General features: G+C 36.0%; 1 protein-coding gene across 4 annotated transcripts in view; it reads right to left on the bottom strand.

The window, feature by feature from the left end:
- The window catches only part of EML4 (EMAP like 4), a 208,170-nt gene that overhangs the window by 38,224 nt on the left and 151,323 nt on the right, over positions 1-18,623 (bottom strand). For all 4 annotated transcript variants that reach the window (XR_008391938.1, XR_008391937.1, XM_053666818.1 and 1 more), the window contains exons 7-13: positions 14,027-14,150; positions 12,584-12,733; positions 9,788-9,857; positions 8,532-8,642; positions 6,026-6,121; positions 1,037-1,171; positions 787-922 (exon numbers count right to left, since the gene is read on the bottom strand). Coding sequence is in view for 2 of the 4 variants with exons in the window: in XM_053666818.1 (XP_053522793.1) it covers positions 787-922; positions 1,037-1,171; positions 6,026-6,121; positions 8,532-8,642; positions 9,788-9,857; positions 12,584-12,733; positions 14,027-14,150 (822 nt within the window). In the remaining 2 variants the exon portion in view is untranslated. The remainder of the gene's footprint in view (positions 1-786; positions 923-1,036; positions 1,172-6,025; positions 6,122-8,531; positions 8,643-9,787; positions 9,858-12,583; positions 12,734-14,026; positions 14,151-18,623) is intronic.

The following is an 18,623-nucleotide window of genomic DNA, read 5'->3' as shown; positions in this document are numbered from 1 at the left end:
CCCAAGGAAGCCAGGCTGTGAAGTCAGGCTGGCTGCTTCTAGTGTCAGGCCTGGGGCCACCTGACATAGGTGGGGGATGGGGGGTGGGGGGAGTAGCTGGCCATTGCTTGTTTGATAGTATCGGAAGCTGCGAAACAGAGCCAAGACTAGCCATTTACATGGAACAGTTCTGATTAACAGTTTGGGCAGGCTTACAAACTGAGAAAACCTGTATCTTTCATTCCTACATGAATTTTCAATGGTTTAGTGTATATTAAACTCTTGAGAAGAACTATAAAACACTGGTATTTTAAAAATCATATTTCATTCGATTGGCTCTTTTTTCTATTACCACTTTCACATGACAGATTTATTCACATTACCCCGAATGCCTCACATTCCAATCTTTCTACTTTTGCTTGTACTGTTTCTCTAAACTGGGATCAGAGTTCCATAACTTGTGATCTTGTAACATTCTTTTGGATTAATTTTAAATACCATTTCTTCTGTGAAGGCATCACAGAACGCAGAAGATCAGAGAGATTTGTCTCTTAATCTTTATACTGTTTAAATTAACATATATCTATATAATTTCTAATTATTTTGTATTAGGTTATATGTGCTTAATAACTGAGTATTTTAATTTAAGAAAGGTCATCATGAAGAACCTTAAAAACATGAGGCATGTTAGTGGTTCTCATATGGTTTTGCTGCAGTTTTCTTCTGGACTGGGAATGAGATGGGACTGCAATAGCAAGCAGTATGTGCAAATTAAAAAGGAATGACGTTAATATCAGAGTACTGTACCTTTAGGTCCTTTCCCAGGTGTGGGTTCTACAGTAGTTTTGCTCCATGTAAGTAAGACTCCACCAGAGTCTCCAGTTAGAACATCTCCATTCCCCAAAAATGCTAAACACTGCACAAATTTTGGTTTTTCATATTTCTACAAAGAAACAATAAGAATTTTCAGTTTTCCCTTTGGCATGATGACTTCATGCTCACTCATCAATTAAAAAATTAAAGTGTCATAATGAATTTATAACATTCTGATCCTTACCCCAAAAATTCCCTGTTTCCTTGTTAGTGAATTGCCACTCCAGGTCCAGAAAAAAATATGAGATTTACCACATGTTATTATGGTATTTGCATCTGTTGGATGGAATTCCACAGCCAAAACAACTTCGTTTGTTGTCTGTGGAAAGAGAAATGAAGCCTTAGATCACAGGTGGCAAACACAAGGCCCCAGGGCCGAATCCAGCCCTCCACCTTGTTTCTACCTGGCACCGAGCTCTTGCTTAACTGTTAAGGAGCAGTTACATTTATACAGTCCTAAAATTACATTTAGCCCTTTGAAGGCTAGTGCAAGGCTAATGTGGCCCCTGGTGAAAATGAGCTTAACACCCCTGCCTTAGTAGACTATATATTCTTTTCTCTATCAAGTACCAATCACAGCTACTGATGATCAAAGACAGGAACACGTTTTCAGGAAATGCTTTTCTTCCAAGATCTATTTTCCTCAACATCTTTATAATAATGATTTAAAAGTAATGTCTTTATACTATTATGTCATCTCTTACACTATTTATATATAATAACTGCATTAAGAAGACATTTATATAAATTAGTTTTAGGGTATTTCAGTTTCTTGCATGTTTAGCGGAAAGAAAGTACACTAAAACTATCAAATGCAAGAGCAATGTATATTTGTCTTAAAGACACTGACATTCTGGTTTTTAAAAAAGTCTTATCTTTCTTTGTACTACTATTACTGACCACTTGCTCATTTAAGAAAAATATTACTGATTTAGAGATTTGCCCTCAGACTTAAAACTGGTCACTACTGATTCATACAGACATAAAAAAATTAAAAAACAAAGAGCTTTTATGCCATTTCCTTAAAAACAAAAACAAAAACCTCAGAAAAGTCAGAAGTTAAATTTTTGAAAAAACTAGAGCAAAAAAGGAAGAAAATAGGCATGAGAGTCTAAAGGAATTACAAGTAGTTTTTTCACGAAAATTTCTAAATTGAGGATTAAAAACACCATGTTTCAGTAAATCATATTCAATTCTTACTAAATTGATGTTTTATGGTAAAAGCACCTACTCAAACTTAACAGTAAGGTGAAATCTATGTTTGTAAAGCTATTTACTGGTAGATGGTGTCCACCTGGAGGGTAATCTTTAAAGTTCTTTTTCTTTTAGCGAAGAAGTAAGTTTATGTGTGTAGAAACATTTATTCATTGTAATCCAACATGGTAAATATGCTAATCTTATAAACAAAGTGAGTTAAATATAATGCCAAAAATCTTCTTATAAAATGACACTTGAAGGAACTAAACTAATTTTTAAAAATTCCCCATGGCTCCAATATTCCTACAAATTTTACTTTTCTACTAACAATTGGGCTCTACAGCCTTGTATAGACAGATAAGTGAGACCCAAACAATTTAATCTGAATGCTTTCTCCCCTTACAAGTTATAAAATGAAGAAAACAACAACGATATAACCTTTTCTGTTATAGTTTTCCACAATGTTTGAAATAGAACTACATATACCTAGCAAGTCAAAGTAAAATTTAAAGACAATGTGTTAATTAACAAAGTAAAATTAATCAGCTCTCTTCCAGGATGATGTTGTCTTTTAAAACCAGCCTGAACAGTCCTTAGTTTTCACTTAAATCAAAACTCCTTGACAGTTGAGTCTTATGACAAAGTGATTAATCAAGGATTATAAAATTAACTATAAATATTCCTACTATATAAACACATAATGCTAGTGAAAAAGATATCTGAGATACAAAATGGAGTGATCTATGAAATTTTAACTTTTTATTGATGTATATTATCTAGAAAAGTTTGCAGATCCTAAGTACATAGCTTGATAGATTTTCTGAAATTGGCATACCTCTGTATAGCATCTAGAACAAAAAGGTGAATATTACTAATATCTCAGAAACACCTCAGATCCCTTTTCCAGTCATTATCCCCTCCCCCTGCTGAAGTGACCATGATCCTAATTTGTAAGACCACAGATTAGGCTTTGTATGTCTTATGTAAATGGAATCACATAGAACCCACAAAAATCACTGCTGGGATTTTGACTATGTTGAACAATACAGATCAATATGCAGAAAAGTAACATCTTTATAATACTGTCTTCTACCTGTTTTTATTGTATTATTTCTCCATTTACTTGGGTTGTCTTTAACTTCTGCCAATAAGGTTTTCAAGTTGCCTTACTGAATTCTAAACTTATATAAATCAACAAGTTATATAACACAACTCCCCAAATTCTTGTAACTTAAGCAAGGACAGAGCTCACGTACAGAATAGAGTAAGGTCAACAAGCGGGGAGAAGCTAAGAGGAATGACAGGGAACCAGTGACTCAGCCCCTGAATCAAGTCACTCCTAAGGCAAAATCCCCCTATGACCTTTACTAGAGGGCTTTTTTCTTCCCTAAATATTAATTGATAGATTCTCTTTTGGATAGCTTTCCTTGTTTTGCTGTCACTTGCACCGGAAAGAGTTCTAATAGAGACATTTGGAATAGAGTTTAGAGAACCTGCTACATGATTGGGTATGAGAAACAAGGGACAAGGAGCCATATCTATCTTGGGCAACTAAGTAGAGTGAAATTGGCTGGGAGCTAAGAAAGATGGTTAGCCAGAAGGAGAAGAGGAAGAGCGAGATATTAAAACCTTATTTGAAAAAATAATGGAGAACTTCTCCAATCTGGCAAAAGAAACAGACTTCCAGGAAGCCCAGGAAGCTCAGAGAGTCCCAAAGAAGTTGGACCCAGGGAAGTACACATCAAGGCACATCATAATTACATTATCCAAGATTAAAGATAAGGAGAGAGAGAATCCCAAAAGCAGCCAGAGAAAAGAAGACAGTTACTTCAAGGAAGTTCCCATAAGGATATCAGCTGATTTCTCAAAAGAAACCTTGCAGACCAGGAAGGGGCTGGAAAGAAGTATTCAAAATCATGAAAGGCAAGGACCTATATCCACAATTACTCCATCCAGCAAAGCTTTCATTTAGAATGGAAGGGCAGATAAAGTGCCTCCCAGATAAGATCAAGTTAAAGGAGTTCATCATCACCAAGCCCTTATTATATGAAATGTTAAAGGGACTTATCTAAGAAAAAGATGATAAAAAATATGAACAGTAAAATGACGACAAACTCACAACTATCAACAACTGCCCCCCCAAAACAATAGAAACAGAAACAAACTAAGCAACTACAACAGGATCAGGATCACAGAAATGGAGATCACATGGAGGGTTATTAGCAGGGAGGAAGGGGAGGGAGAGTAGGGGAAAAGGTACAGGGAATAAGAAGCATAAAAGGTAGGTACAAAACAGACAAGGGGAGGTTAGGAATAGTACAGGAAATGGAGAAGCCAAAGAACTTATATGTTTGACCCATGGTCATGAACCAAGAAGAGGGGGTGGGGGATGCTAGTGGGAAGGGGGTGTTGGGCAGAGGGGAATAAAGGGGAGGAAAAAAATGGGACAACTGTAGTAGCATAACCAATAAAATATTTTTAAAAAAGAAAGAAAGATGATTGGTACAGATTCGGCTATGTTGATTTTGACTTGTGGGATAGGACATTCAAATAAAGATGCCTAGCAGGCAAGAAGAAATGTAGGCTTAAATCTGTGAGAGAGATGTGAGCTGCAAGTAAATGATGTGGGACACGGCAGATAGTAACTAGGGCCATGGTAGCAGTATATGATGTCAGTGGAGGACAGAAGATACAACTCTGAGTAACACCAACATCTGAGGTCCTGGAAAGCAGACCAAGGAATGGCCAGTAGGGGGAAAACCATAAGACTTCATCTGGTAACCTTTATTACAAAGGATCAAAATTCACATAGTGCACTTTGCTGTAACTTCCTATGTTTCAATGTTATTCTGAATAATTCAAATTATTCTAAGAAATGACTGAAAGATTACCTATATTTTCATTTTACTTTTCCTTTTTACTAAATTTATTGGGATGGCATTGGTTAACAAAATTATATAGGTTTCAAGTGCACAGTTCCACTGTACATCATCTGTGCACAGTATCGTGTGCTCACCACCCCAAGACAAGTCTCGGTCCTTCACCACTTATCCCCCTGTACCTTCCTTCACCTCCCTCCACAACCCCACCCAGGCAATCACCGCACTGTTGTCTGTGTCCATGAGTTCTTTATACTTTTTAAAATCTGAGATTTCCTGATGTCTTATAGTCTTCTCCAGTACAATCAAATCTACTCTATATCTTTCAAAAGATTAACTTACACTATTTGAAAAACATAACCTCTTTCCAACCAACAAGCTAAAAGCTGGAAGCTAATACAGAACAAAACTGCTGAGACAGAGAGAGAGAGAGAGAGAGGCTCGCAACTAAAGAGGAATGTGATGTTATTTAAGAGTACAGCAAATATGTCACAGGCTTTTTTTAGTCATCCTGTCACTCTGAATCCCTCTGAAAGCCTGTCAGAGGGAGGCCATTTCTGACCCATGTGAATACAGTCGCAATGCTAACCTTACATTCCTCTTTTACAAGTTATAGCCCGACCCACACAAAGAATCAACACTATTCAATAGCTACTAGAAAGTATGCTGTAATAATCCAACAAACATAATTAAGACCAAAAAGCTTATTGTTATACATGCTTTTCAGTTACATCAGCCATACTCCTATGAATGAAATTTTCCTTAGATGTTTAAAGCTTTAAACAGTGAATGAAATAACACATTTTGTTTAAAAAGCAGTAGTCAAGTAGTATTCAGTATTAATTTTGAGATTAGACATCCATTTACTTTGCATTTCGGTAGCAAATGCAATGTGCCTGAAATATCCCTAATATTTTATCTTAAGAAAACCATAAAAATGGTGCTCTTAATACCATAAAATGATGACAATTCAGTAAATCTGATGGATTTGGCCAGTTGGTAAGCTCTTGCAAATAGAGGATATGCAATATACCTCCAAAAATGTGCAAAACAAGTAATGTATTCTAAAAGATAATAACTGAAAATTTTTGACTTACCTTTATTTCTGCTGCTTTTGACTTTTTGTGCCAATCCCACACAGTAAGCATGTGCTCATTGGAGTCGTCAATAACACACAGATGAACACCCGAGTCCTAATGAGAGTCGATTAAAGGCTTTTAAAATTTTCCAGATAAGGCTGACTTTCTAAGAAAAAATACATTATTAAAACTGCCAACATTAAGATAGTCCCAAATCCTTTACACTTATAATTCCCTGAAATATACTGAATATACTACTTACTAAAACTATGTGTTCTTCAGAAATACAATAAAGATTCTTAAAAAAATTTTTTTTTAGATTTTATTTTTTTATCTTTAGAGAGAAGGGAAGGGAGGAGGAAGAGAGGGAGAGAAATAACAAAATGTGGTTGCCTCTCATGTGCCCTTTACTGGGGACCTGGCCTGCAGCCCAGGCATGTGCCCTGACTGGGAATTGAACAGGCGACCCTTTGGTTTGAAGGCTCGTGCTCAATCCACTGAGCTATACCACCCAGGGCTAAAAAATATTTTCTTTTAAAAAAATTTCCCCCAAGTTGATTTCTACTTGCCATCTAGTCAATTCTATTATTCAGAGAGAGCAAATAATTCATTTTGAAGATTGCTAGTCTCTTCTGCATCTTATGCTTCCCTCTTGCCTTGCTGTATTTAAAGTATATTCCCTTGAAATAGGAGTGAAAAGTACATATTTTTATAACTTTGCTTCTAAGTTTTGACAGTTTGATGGAACAAGCTAAAATTAATGGCTAAAGTTTGCCAATTTTGGGTTCCATGCTATACATTAATATGAATAAACAAAAGAAAAGCATAGCTAAATTCCTTTCTATTTATTTTTCCAAAATGATTTTCATTCACATAATTTAAGCTTCCCAGTTTAAGAAACGCAACTGTGGATGACATTTAAAAATTATTTTTTAATTTTTAATATATTTTATTGATTATGCTATATAGTTGTCCCATTTTCCCTTCATTACCCTTCACCCTGCACACCCTCTCCCACCCACATTCCCCCCTTTAGTTCATGTGTCATAAGTTCTTTAGCTTCTACACTTCCCATACTATTCTTGCCCTCCCCCCTATCTATTTTCTACCTACCATCTATGCTACTTATTCTCTGTACCTTTTCCCCCTCTCTCCTCCTCCCACTCCCCTGTGGCTAACCCTCCATATGATCTCCATTTCTGTGGTTCTGTTCCTGTTCTGGTTGTCTGCTTGGTTTGTTTTTGTTTTAGGTGTGGCTGTTAATAATTGTGAATTTGCTGTGATTTTACAAATTATTTTTTTCCTACTAGCATCTGCAGCATATGCCTTAGATGTCTATGGAACAAAGAAATACTGTAGTGAAAAGGAGAAGTACCAAGGAAGGGCAGAGCTCACTCTCTCCTCCAGATCTTTTACCTTGTACTGGAAGGATGACCTAACCTAGGAAAAGTTAGAGTAGGAGGCAATCCAAGATACTCTTAACTTGTAGCAGTGCTATCAATGACATGACAACAGTTCCTGCTACAAAGATTTTAGGGAGAGAAAAATAAGATAGTATAAAAGTATTTCCTTTCTGTCCTTTTATCTCCTTTCCTATATGCCTTTCCCCTAATTCCTGACTCATCTCATTCTTGACATTCACAGTGCCTTCACGCTAGCAACATTACTATATCCACCCAAATTTATCTTTCTGTTCTAAAAATGTCCCTTCCTCCTCCATGTCCCCCACAAAACTCCCATAATCCAGAACACAGCTGCTGATAGGAACTGCAGAGATGATATGAATACATATATTCTAAAGTATAAATGAGACCCAATAAAATCTGGAGGAATATTTATATCTGAAATTTAAAATTATGGATCTTAACAAGTAGGTCTCCTATATACTTTGTAGTAATTACATATAATTCAAGAGTGAACAGAATGTTTAAATGAGTAACATTCTGTTTTATTTTCCCCTCAGAATAAAGCCTCGAGGGTAAAGTAAGATTGCTAAGCCCTGAATTTTAAACTCATGTTGTCATCAATTCAGAACAAAGATAATTCATGACTTTTGTGAATAAATACAAAGGTCTGATTGTTCTCTTGCTCCAACATGACATTAAGAAAAGACAATATTTGTGCATAATTGGCCAAGTTACATGTCCATGAATTTTCTAAATAAACAGAGAGCTCCATCATTCAAACTAAACAAAAGTACATCTTACTGCTTGTTTTAATTTTACAATGGTATGCATGTATTCCTCTAATTATTTCCTGATAGTATACTAGAATCATATTTCAGGAGAGAACAAAATTAAGCATAATTAAGTGTAATATCTTGGATTCTGTCTAAACCAAAGTACTTCAGTAAGTAGTGATGCTGGTTCACATCTCATATTTCAACTCAGAGTTATCACTTTCTGTGAATATGCATGCACAGCACACACACGCGCGCACACACACACACACACACACCACTGAGCTTAACTTCTTGTCAGCTTCTTTGTATCACCTGCTTACTTCTTTAAAAATTGTTACTTACTGCTTTTGAAAAATCCAGGCATCCTACTCCACGCTCAAAAGTCCCAAGTCCAATAATCTGCAGTGTGGATAGACTAACTGAATCCCACACCCTGACATGGGGTTGCAGAGGCTGCAAAACCAAGGGGAGAAACACAAGACAGCAGGACTCATTGGTACATAGGTGGATGCCAATAAATACCACTAAAGCACAGAACTGTTTAGTATCTTTAAAGAGTAATAGGGATGAATAAATAGCTAGTAAAAATACCTACTACATTTAGATATGCCCCCTAACAATCCTGAGCAGGTATTTTCTCCTCATATCTTGAAAATAACCATGTAACAACAGTGATAACAGTAGCAGGAGATGATCTGAGTAGTTTCTAAGTGCCACACATCATTCTAAGTACATCACAGGTATTAATGTATTTAATCTTCATAATTCTATGAGCTATGTACTATTACAATCACCATTTAACAAATGAGGAAACTGAGATACAGAGATTAAAATAACTTGTCCAAAGTTCTATAGCTATTAAAAGCTGGAGTCAGGATTTCAACCCAGGAAAACTTGCTCTGGAGACCCTGGTTTTATTGCATTACCTTTATTTCTAGGAAAATAATACTTTAAAAAATTAGTGTTCAATAAATTGCTACACAAACAGTTTTTTAAATCAGAATCTGGACCTGGAAGGGGTCTTATAAGTCATCCAATATTAGCCCTCCAACTCTTTTTTGTCAAAGAAACTGAAGCCAGAGAGTGCTGTCAGTACAGTCACGTACTGCTAGTCACTCACTACTAATTTTCACTGCTGAGCCTTACAAATAAGAGATTTGTTACTTAAGCCTATTTAGTGTTACTGAATAGTAACTAAAAAATTTTAAGCGTTATCAGTGCTACTCATATATAAAGTCCAGGGGGTCCTTCAATTTAGGGAAATTGCAGTACTGCTGACAAGCACTGATAACTTATTCTATGTAAAATAAATAAATAAATAGATAGATAGATAGATAGATAGCAACCTTATCAGCCTTCCCATTTTATAGAGAAAATAGTTTTCTTAGAGAGAACACTTCTTTTTTAGAAAAAAACTTTAAGTAGTATGATTCTCTTTTGTTTTTTTGGAACGTTCTTATAATCTAATATTTTTTCCCTTGTTTATACTAGAAATCTTGGAAGTTTTAGAAGAATAAAAATGAGATATAAAAAGTACCATCGATTCCGTTCTAATAGCAATGTCACCAGGTACACAAGGCATAAAACCGCACACTCACCCTTCCATCTTTATCCACGCCAGCTATCTGTCCAGTTGCAATCCTGATTTTGTCAGGGTGCACGGCAAGGCTAAAAAGCAGTATTAACGACAATTTTAAATGGAGGAAGAGCTTGTGAAACAGCAGAAATATGCCTTAGTATCTATGAATACTTTTTAAATAGTTTTTCAATCATTAAGATCTCATCGTGACTTATTTTCTTTAGCAAATCAAATAAACACCAACTATCAAAGACTTTCTTTTCTAAGTTTTCAGCCGTACTTCTTTGTTAAACTTAATGCAAATACTAAATCTGAATACTTATTCATAACTGTGACATAATAAATCAAGCTGGTTTTTTTTCTTTCACTTTTTCCCTTTTTCTTCTACTTCCTTCCATCTGCTTCCTTTCTGGTAATCACCATGTTGTTGTCTGTGGTTATAAGGTTAGTTTATACTCGACCCCTTCACCTAAATGATCTTCATTTGTTCAGGTTCCTTTCTAGTCCTACACCTATGTTCATATACCTATTCATGTGGCCTTATTACAATAAAGATGCAATATTACACTGTCATTTTAATCTATTAAAACAAACATTTTTTTCCATTTTGCTACACAACTTTATACATATCATTAACCTAACAGCTCTTCTATTATTTCTACTCTTCTACAAAGGAGCACTAGTGCCTCTAGCCTTTTAATTAGCTCTTAAGGCTACATTCTTATAGGTCAAACTTAGGGCAAGAAATTTTTATGTACAAATGGAAAATAGTACAGTATATATGCCCACATTCCTCATGATAAATATATAACTAGTAAAAAATTTAAAAAGATGTCTTCATGTTACTATGTAGAATCTTTCTACATCTTGCAACCAAGGGGCAAGCCCAACTTGAGAATATACATTTTTTGTTCTTGATATGTATTGCTCACTGCTTTCCAGAAGAACAGAATCAATAAGATACTGTTCTTAAGAAATAAAAACTATCATAAGAAATAAGTATGTTTTTAAAGTTTCATTATAATTTCCCCATAAGAATTATTATCTCTTGAGATGACTTGATAACCTGACTGGTATAAATAATAACTTGTTTAAATTTCTTTGATTGCTAAGGAGGACAGAGTTTATTAATAATGTTTCTTTAATATTATTTCTTCTTACTAGTCTATGTCCTTTACTCAGGTCAACTGCACTAAAAGTAACTAAAAATCTAATAGATTAGCAGTTGGAATATCTTTTAAAACACATTTAAAAAATATATTTTATTTATTTATCTTTAGAGGGGAAGGGAAGGAGAGAGGGAGAGAAGCATCAATGTATGGTTGCCTTTCGTGCATCCCCTGCTGGGAACTGGCCTGCAGGGAACTGGTGTGCAACCCAGGCATGTGCCCTGACTGGGAATCGAACCGCGATTGTCTGGTTTGCAGCCCCGCGCTCAATCCACTGAGCTACACCAGCCAGGGCTAAAACACATTTTGAAAAGTAAAGTTTCTGGAGTTGCAGTCAAGGTGGTGGAGCAGGTCAATGCTGTGCTCACATTCTCCCACAGCCATGCCAAACTCACAGCTAAGTTACTACAGAACAAGCACCATGAGAACCATCTAAAGACTAGCTGAATGGAACGCCTATAATTAAGGATATAAAGCTTTGTCGAGACTGCCTAATGACAATTATAGTTTCTAGTCAGACACACACTCAAGTAAAATTTCTGGATTAGGTAATACAACTGCATGGTTCAAATGTCAAAAGCTATAAAAGGACATATTGAGAAAAGTCTCTTTCCTACCCTGCCCCATCTTAATCAGCTTCTTTTTGTTGATTCTGAAAATTTTTCACATGTGGAACCCAAGGTAAGTATTTATTTTGCACACCCCTTTCACACATGGTAAAGCATTGTGCACATTTTCCTGCTCTGTAACTTGTACTGGTACATATTAGGGGTCTTCCTAAATTACATATAGAAAGATACTACATACGCGTACATAAAGAGCTTCCTCATGCCTTTTCAATAGCTGCATGGAAACCTATGGGTACCTTACAACTTCACTAGTCCCCAGCTAAGTGACAGGCTGTTTGCAATTTTTACTATTGTAATAAATAATTCTATGTTATTCTTCCAGTGTGAAAGGCAATGTTTTAATCATCTCTAAAAGTTTAACAATGTCCATACAATATTCTAATAGTTATATATTAATTTCTTTCTGATAAAGATATAGTTGCAAGAATAGTATGAACAGAGGAGTTCTGAATGTTGCAAAGTAATAAAGTCAAGCAATAAATTACCGAACTTAATTAAAAAGTAGCAAAATTAATTGAGTAATTTTAAAACATGCCTAAACATTTAGTTCTCACATTTTTACAGTTTGACACCCTATGGGATACTTATGATCCTTATTCAATTACGATGTCTTTCTCCTAAAAAGAAAATCAAGTCCAAATATTTATTTGCATAGACTACATCCTCAGTAATATTTAGTAACTAATAATCACTCTCAGATATCTTTAAAAGTCTAGTGTGCCTCACATACACTTGATACTATAGGCTGGAAGAAAAGGATCAGGAAAGATCAGAGAAAGAAGAGGTCCCAATTGAGAATTATAGGTGATGTGTTTTATGGCTGCTGATATCACACCAACTGTTTTGGAGGCCTGTAAGTTCTTTTTTCTTTTCAAAATATATTCTACAAAATGCCCGTAATACCTAAAATTCTGAGCTCTCCACAAGAAATTTCCAATAAAACCAAAATTTTTACAAAACCCTAAAAACAAAAAGGGGCATGAAATTTAAAAAAGAGCAATGTTAAATGATACCAACCATTTCACACAGTCTGTATGACCCAGGTAGTGTCGTTGAGTTCTCTCCTCGTAATTAAATAGTACTACTACTGACGCTATGAAATAAACTATTTCCCCAGTAGGAAGAAGGTAAACATTAGCTCGACAGTCCTTTCCTCGATAACCATATCTTAAAAGAAAGAGTCAAGTTTTTTAACGAACAAAATTTTTAAGGTGTTAACAGTTCTGTCAAGAATACTTAAGGGAATCAGAAAGGTACAATGTAAAGAGGACTAGACTGGACCTCGAAAACTCATGCCTGACACTGTGTTTGAATCTTAGTTTCTCCCACTCACCAGACAAAACACGCACTGAGTTCCTGATGTGTCAGGCACAGAGCTAAACATTAAAACCAGTGTGGGGCCGGTGTCCCTGGAGCTTATACCCTAACAGAGTTGACAAGAATAAAGGCCAATTAAATCTTTACAAACTGTGGAAAGAAAAATAAGAGGATGCTAGAAGAATCACATTGTAAAAGGAGGACCTAATGTAAATGGAGAGAAAAAAACAGGGATCAAAAGAAGGACTGCCTGAGAAAGTGACATTTATGCTTGACCTAAATGATAAATCAGAGATAGCCAGGCACAGTTTTATAGGCAGAGTATCTATTAAAAAGTTTGGTAGGGAGAATGTCTATTAAAAAACATTTTAAATTGATTTTAGAGAGAAAGAGAAAGGGGGAGGAGTGAGACACACACACACACACACACACACACACACACACACACACACACACCACCCCCACCCCGATTTGTTGTTCTACTTATTCATGCATTCACTGGTTGATTCTTGTATGAGCCCTGCCTGGCGATCAAACCCACAGCCTTGGCATATCAGGACAATGCTATAACCAACTTAGCTACCCGGCTAGGGTGTGAGTTCCATTTTACAGAGTCATTTCTTTAAAAAGTCTAGCTGAGAACAGGAGTTAATTCTGGAATTAAAAGACACCTTGTTAATTTGAGCTCTTAGTAATTCACATTACTTCACAGGTTACAAAATACTTAAAACTGATGCTTTCTTATTTAATTCTTACAACAGACCTGTGAGGCAGGGGTTGTTAACTCCTTTATAAATGAAGAAAGCCAGGTTCACTGGCAGTAAGTGGCAGAGCAGAAACTCAAACCCCAGTCTTTCAATTCCAGTCCAAGGACTTTTCTACTGTATCACAAACACCTGCTGTGATGATCACAGAATACTGTTTGCCCAATTCAAAGACATTAATTTTGGCAATTTTAATTGCTAATAGCAGAATGTATAAAATATGTGATAGGATCAGAGCTGACATCTCCTTACTTTTTCAAGTGGCTGTTATGCTCATTACATTTACTTTTCTGGGATAAAAATCATTTTGGCAGAGGTTAGGCAAACTCATTTTTTTCAAACAAAGCAATAAAGTTACTGTCATGGTAGAAAAGGATACGCCCACTCCAGTTTGAGCTTCTCTGGAGGCAGTTCTGTTCTGATGTCATCATAGTTGTCAACGTCAGAAGGAAAACACATTGTAATTGGTCGACCTCGCATAAACATTTTAACATATTCTCCTTCTGTTGAAACACAAGACAAAAATTAGATGTCTTTTCTGAATAATACAGAAAAGTGGATTATTGTGATACAATAAAATCAATAAAAAATAGCTACTTTACAGTTCTAGTCTCATATAGCTTTAGTCCAAAATGCTGTAGGAAAAAAACTAATGGTCATTTCCTTAAATGAGAATAACTATTTTCATAATCAAAATAGAATTTATCTGATTAAGTTGACACACTTCAACAAGGCCAGGAAGGTTGAGGTAGAAAAATAAAAAAGAAAATAATTTTGTCATGGAAGTTTCTCTAACAGTTAAAGAGAAGAGATTATCAGGGCAGACAACAACCATGTCTACCACACTACTTGATCACCCTACTGATGTTTAATGACTTACATACCACAAGGAGAGGAGTGCAATACCCTCGTAAGTCAGGACAGAGAGAGAGAGACTAGGAGCCCTGCTACCCCTGGCTGTGAACAGGGCTAAGAGGGATAGAAGACCAATGTCCCTTACTTCACAGTTGTGCCTACAATTGGCCTTGGAGCTAAGCAATTAAGTTCAATAATAATACACTAACAATTTTAAAGACAGTGCTACAAAACAATTGCTAGTTAGCAGCATAGGTTCTAAAACATCTTTTATTTATATAACCAATAGTTCTTTATAAGATCTGCAACAGTTTAAAACTAAGAATGCCCAAAGGACAACTCTAGAATCAAATCAGTATTTATTATATACCTTTTACAAATGGAAGCAATACCTCGAGTAACAGATGAGACTGTTTCTTATTGCCTAAAAATAAAAAGCAACCCATCTCTGGCCCCACTATTCCCACCTATGTACAGACAGGTTTAATAAATATTGATAGTGGTTGTGAAATGGTTATAAAACAACCTGAAAATAAGGGACTGAATACAAAGCACAGGAAGAGTCTAGCACTTGCCAACTTGCCTGGTGCAACATGAAAACAGCATCAGAAACAGACTGAAAATGTGGTCATTAACTGGAGGCTGATGCATCCTGAGAACCTCCAATAATGACCTAAGCTGCTAAGGAGGAGAGGTGCATAGTAATTTCAATAGTCTATATAATGCAAACTATGGAAGAAGGAAAGATACATTACTTTTCTAAATGTCTACAAGTATTTCTTCAGAGTCAGATTTAAAAATTGTGCTTATTATGGGTGAGAAGTTCAAGTTATTTTTATTATTATTACTCACAGTGTGCTCAGTCTCTAAGATCTAAGAACAGGCTAACACCTCCCACGCCTTGATTTTAACACCACATGATGTATGTCTTCATTACTTCTGAATCTAAGAGTGGGCTCTCCTTCCTGATGATTTTTAGCATAGCTGAACTTTGATAACTCAATGATTACCAGCTGCAACTATTTCCCTGCAATCATCTTTATCTGTATCTTCTTTGTCTTTTTTTTTTAGTTTACTTTCTTATTGATGTGAATTTGTTCATAAATTTTCACTTTTTTTAAGAACATAAATTCTTAAAGGCAGATACCCTGTTCTTTGGAAAAATGTTTTCGGAATGAAAAATAAAAGCTTTAATTGATGCTTCGATCGCCATCTTACAGGAGACTGCATGTCCAGCAAAGGGAATAGGTTATGGATAGTATCAAAGGGAAAAAGCTCTCCTTTGCTAATAGGAGAGTACTATACTGATTTTTTTTTATCATCTGTCCAGCAGCACATGCAACTAAAGTAAAAATGGCAACACTTGTTAGGATAAAAATGTTTTCCCTGCCTGTAAACTGGCAGTATATATTTTGGAGATCAAGTATGTAACCTAGGCACTGCAAATAATTTCTGGGACTGAGAGGGGAGCAATACATGATAGTAGAAAGAACAAGAGCTTTGGAAAAAGACCAACTGGGACCCTTGCTACCTGTGTGACTTGGCATCATTTTTTCTAATACCTCAAATACTACTATTCTCGGATTATAACTGACCAAAGGAGACATCGCAGTATAAATTACAGTATGCAATCCTCACCAAATATATATTACCTTCCCTTTGAGAAAGATTTTTGACCATTCTAAACACTGTCTAGGAACTGCTTATAATGCAAGATTTAACACACCATAAGATCTCTTCGTAAGCTTTAGAGCGACTGTCCTAAAAACATTAAGTATAAGCAAATACGCTAGAATTCCGCTAACTCTATCATGTACACTTTAAAACAGAGGTCACAAATATCTACAGGCCCAGGCAGGTAATGCAAAATGAGAGCAGTGGGAGAAGACAGGATGACTGGGGGTGGGGGAGCACTGGCATACCCCAGGCCTCATCTCAGGGAGGCAGAGCCAGTCAACTCCATGGAAGCAGTGGGCCCAGTGTTGCTCGATTTTCTCATTTTCCAGGAGTGAGGAAATTTATACCTCATTGAGAAATTTCCCAATTTTAAAATATTTACTCCTTTGCCAGAAAAAAAAAGAAAATACCATGTGAAAACACGCCTTTGGCCTACATACAGCACAGAGGTCACTAGTTTGCAACCTCTTTTTAAAAGATGACAGCCTTCTACCCTGGGGATTAGGTACAATACTTAAAGGAACTGGAGCCTCCGTGATGAATCCAATTCTCACTGCAGACTTTATTCTGAGGCTGTCAGGCTTCTTGATCTTGCAGTCAAAGGTTTTTACAGTTAATGAACTTGTTTTAATTAGCTTGTTTTACCCCACTGCTTCTTTCTGGCTATCCTTACTGTAAAATAGCATGAAAGTCAAGGGGATGAAAAGTCCATGTGACTGGTCAAAGAGTATGATTTGTAATATTAAAACAAAGCCTGGTGGCCCAGAAGAAGGAGGAAGGAAAAGAAATTAAACTAGCTCATAACAATCAGTAAACACAGCATAAAGCTATCAGTATTCAATAAAAAAGCTGCTGCTTACTGAAATGTAATTAATCTCAATATTTTATCTCCTACCCTGGCACCATAAACATTCCTGGGACTGAGAAGGAGGTTATACAGTATAGTGGAGAGAACACAAGCTTAGTGATAAAGACTGACTGTGGTTTGAACCCAGCTTTACCACTTACTAGCTTATGGTCCAATAAAATATTCTCAATTGAATCTGATCAATGACAGCTTAACTACAGAGGAAGAAATTCCGTGGGATATTGTTATAAAAATATCATTAGTTAGTTTCTTTAGACACACATAATATTGGAACCAAAAGAAATCTTAGGGCTTACCTACTCCAACACTCCACTCTACAGGAGAGGAAACCAAGACTCCGAAAGGTCAATGAATTTTTAAACTATTCCAAAATTTTGTCTATTATTTAGAACTTGGGAAACATTTGCATTCTAAATCTATATTCCATATTTCATTCTAAAGCTGTATTTCTAAAACTAAAATGACAGCTACTGGTTTTTGAACACTTACAATGTGGCTAGTCTTAACTGAGATACACTGTTAAGTGTAAAACACAAACCAGATTTGGAATAATTAGTATAGAAAAAAGTAAAACATCTACACAGTAATGATCTTTTATATTGATCACACATTGAAATGATATTCTGGATGAATGACAGACTGAGTTAAACATATTAAACTTAATCTTACCCTTGTTCTTTTTACTTTTTAAATTGTGACCACTAGAACATTTTAAATTAGACTGTGCTATACATTGTATTTCTATTAGACAGTACTGTCAGGCAGGTGGTGAGGTCCTCAGGCAAATCCACAGAAGTCCAATTACCTGACAATAAAGCTTACTTATGATAATCCAAATTATACTAGCTTGAGCTCTGCACCCCAACAGCAGGACATAGAAGTGGAAGATGATGTTCCTGCTCTATTATCTTTGAGAAGAGTGAATACTACTACAAGTCCTGAAATACTTGATGCTACACTTTCTTTTCTATGTCCTTCTCACACACCTCCTGGCACTTCCTCTTCAGTCTCCTTAGGTTTTGTTAACCTTCTAATCAGCATCTCCCTGAAGTGGTCCTGCCCCCAAAGTGCTCTAAGTTGTGAAATGATCTTCAAACTTTGTGGGACAGTTACCTTTATCTCAGGTGTTCTGAGAACTGAAGTATTGCCAAAATGATTCATACTGATGTATGTAACTATTAAAGTTGTTTATACATTTACAAGATGCTTATCAAGCCCTGGCTGGTATAGCTCAGTGTATTGAGCACAGGACTGCAAACCAAAGGGTCATAGGTTCAATTCCCAGTCAGTGAACATGCCTGGCTCAGTAGGGGGCGCACGGGAGGCAACCACACATTGATGTTTCTCACCCTCTCTTTCTCCTTCCCTTTCCCTCTCTCTACATATAAAATAAATAAAATCTTTTTTTAAAAAAGATGCTTATCAAAATTTATTAATCTTTCACAGGTTGTAAGAAAGTGAAAGGAAAACTTCAGACAGAGTGGAAAAGGAAGTTACCACTCAGTAATTCTGCTCCGGGATCAGTTCCTCCAGTTCTTCTCTTACCTCTATTTCTCTCTATTTCTGGACTTAGAAA

This window comes from Artibeus jamaicensis, unplaced genomic scaffold (genome assembly GCF_021234435.1).
Source record: "Artibeus jamaicensis isolate MK-2021 breed Jamaican fruit bat unplaced genomic scaffold, CSHL_Jam_final contig_465, whole genome shotgun sequence".
Lineage (NCBI taxonomy): Eukaryota > Metazoa > Chordata > Mammalia > Chiroptera > Phyllostomidae > Artibeus > Artibeus jamaicensis.
This window is presented reverse-complemented; position numbering and strand designations above follow the sequence as displayed.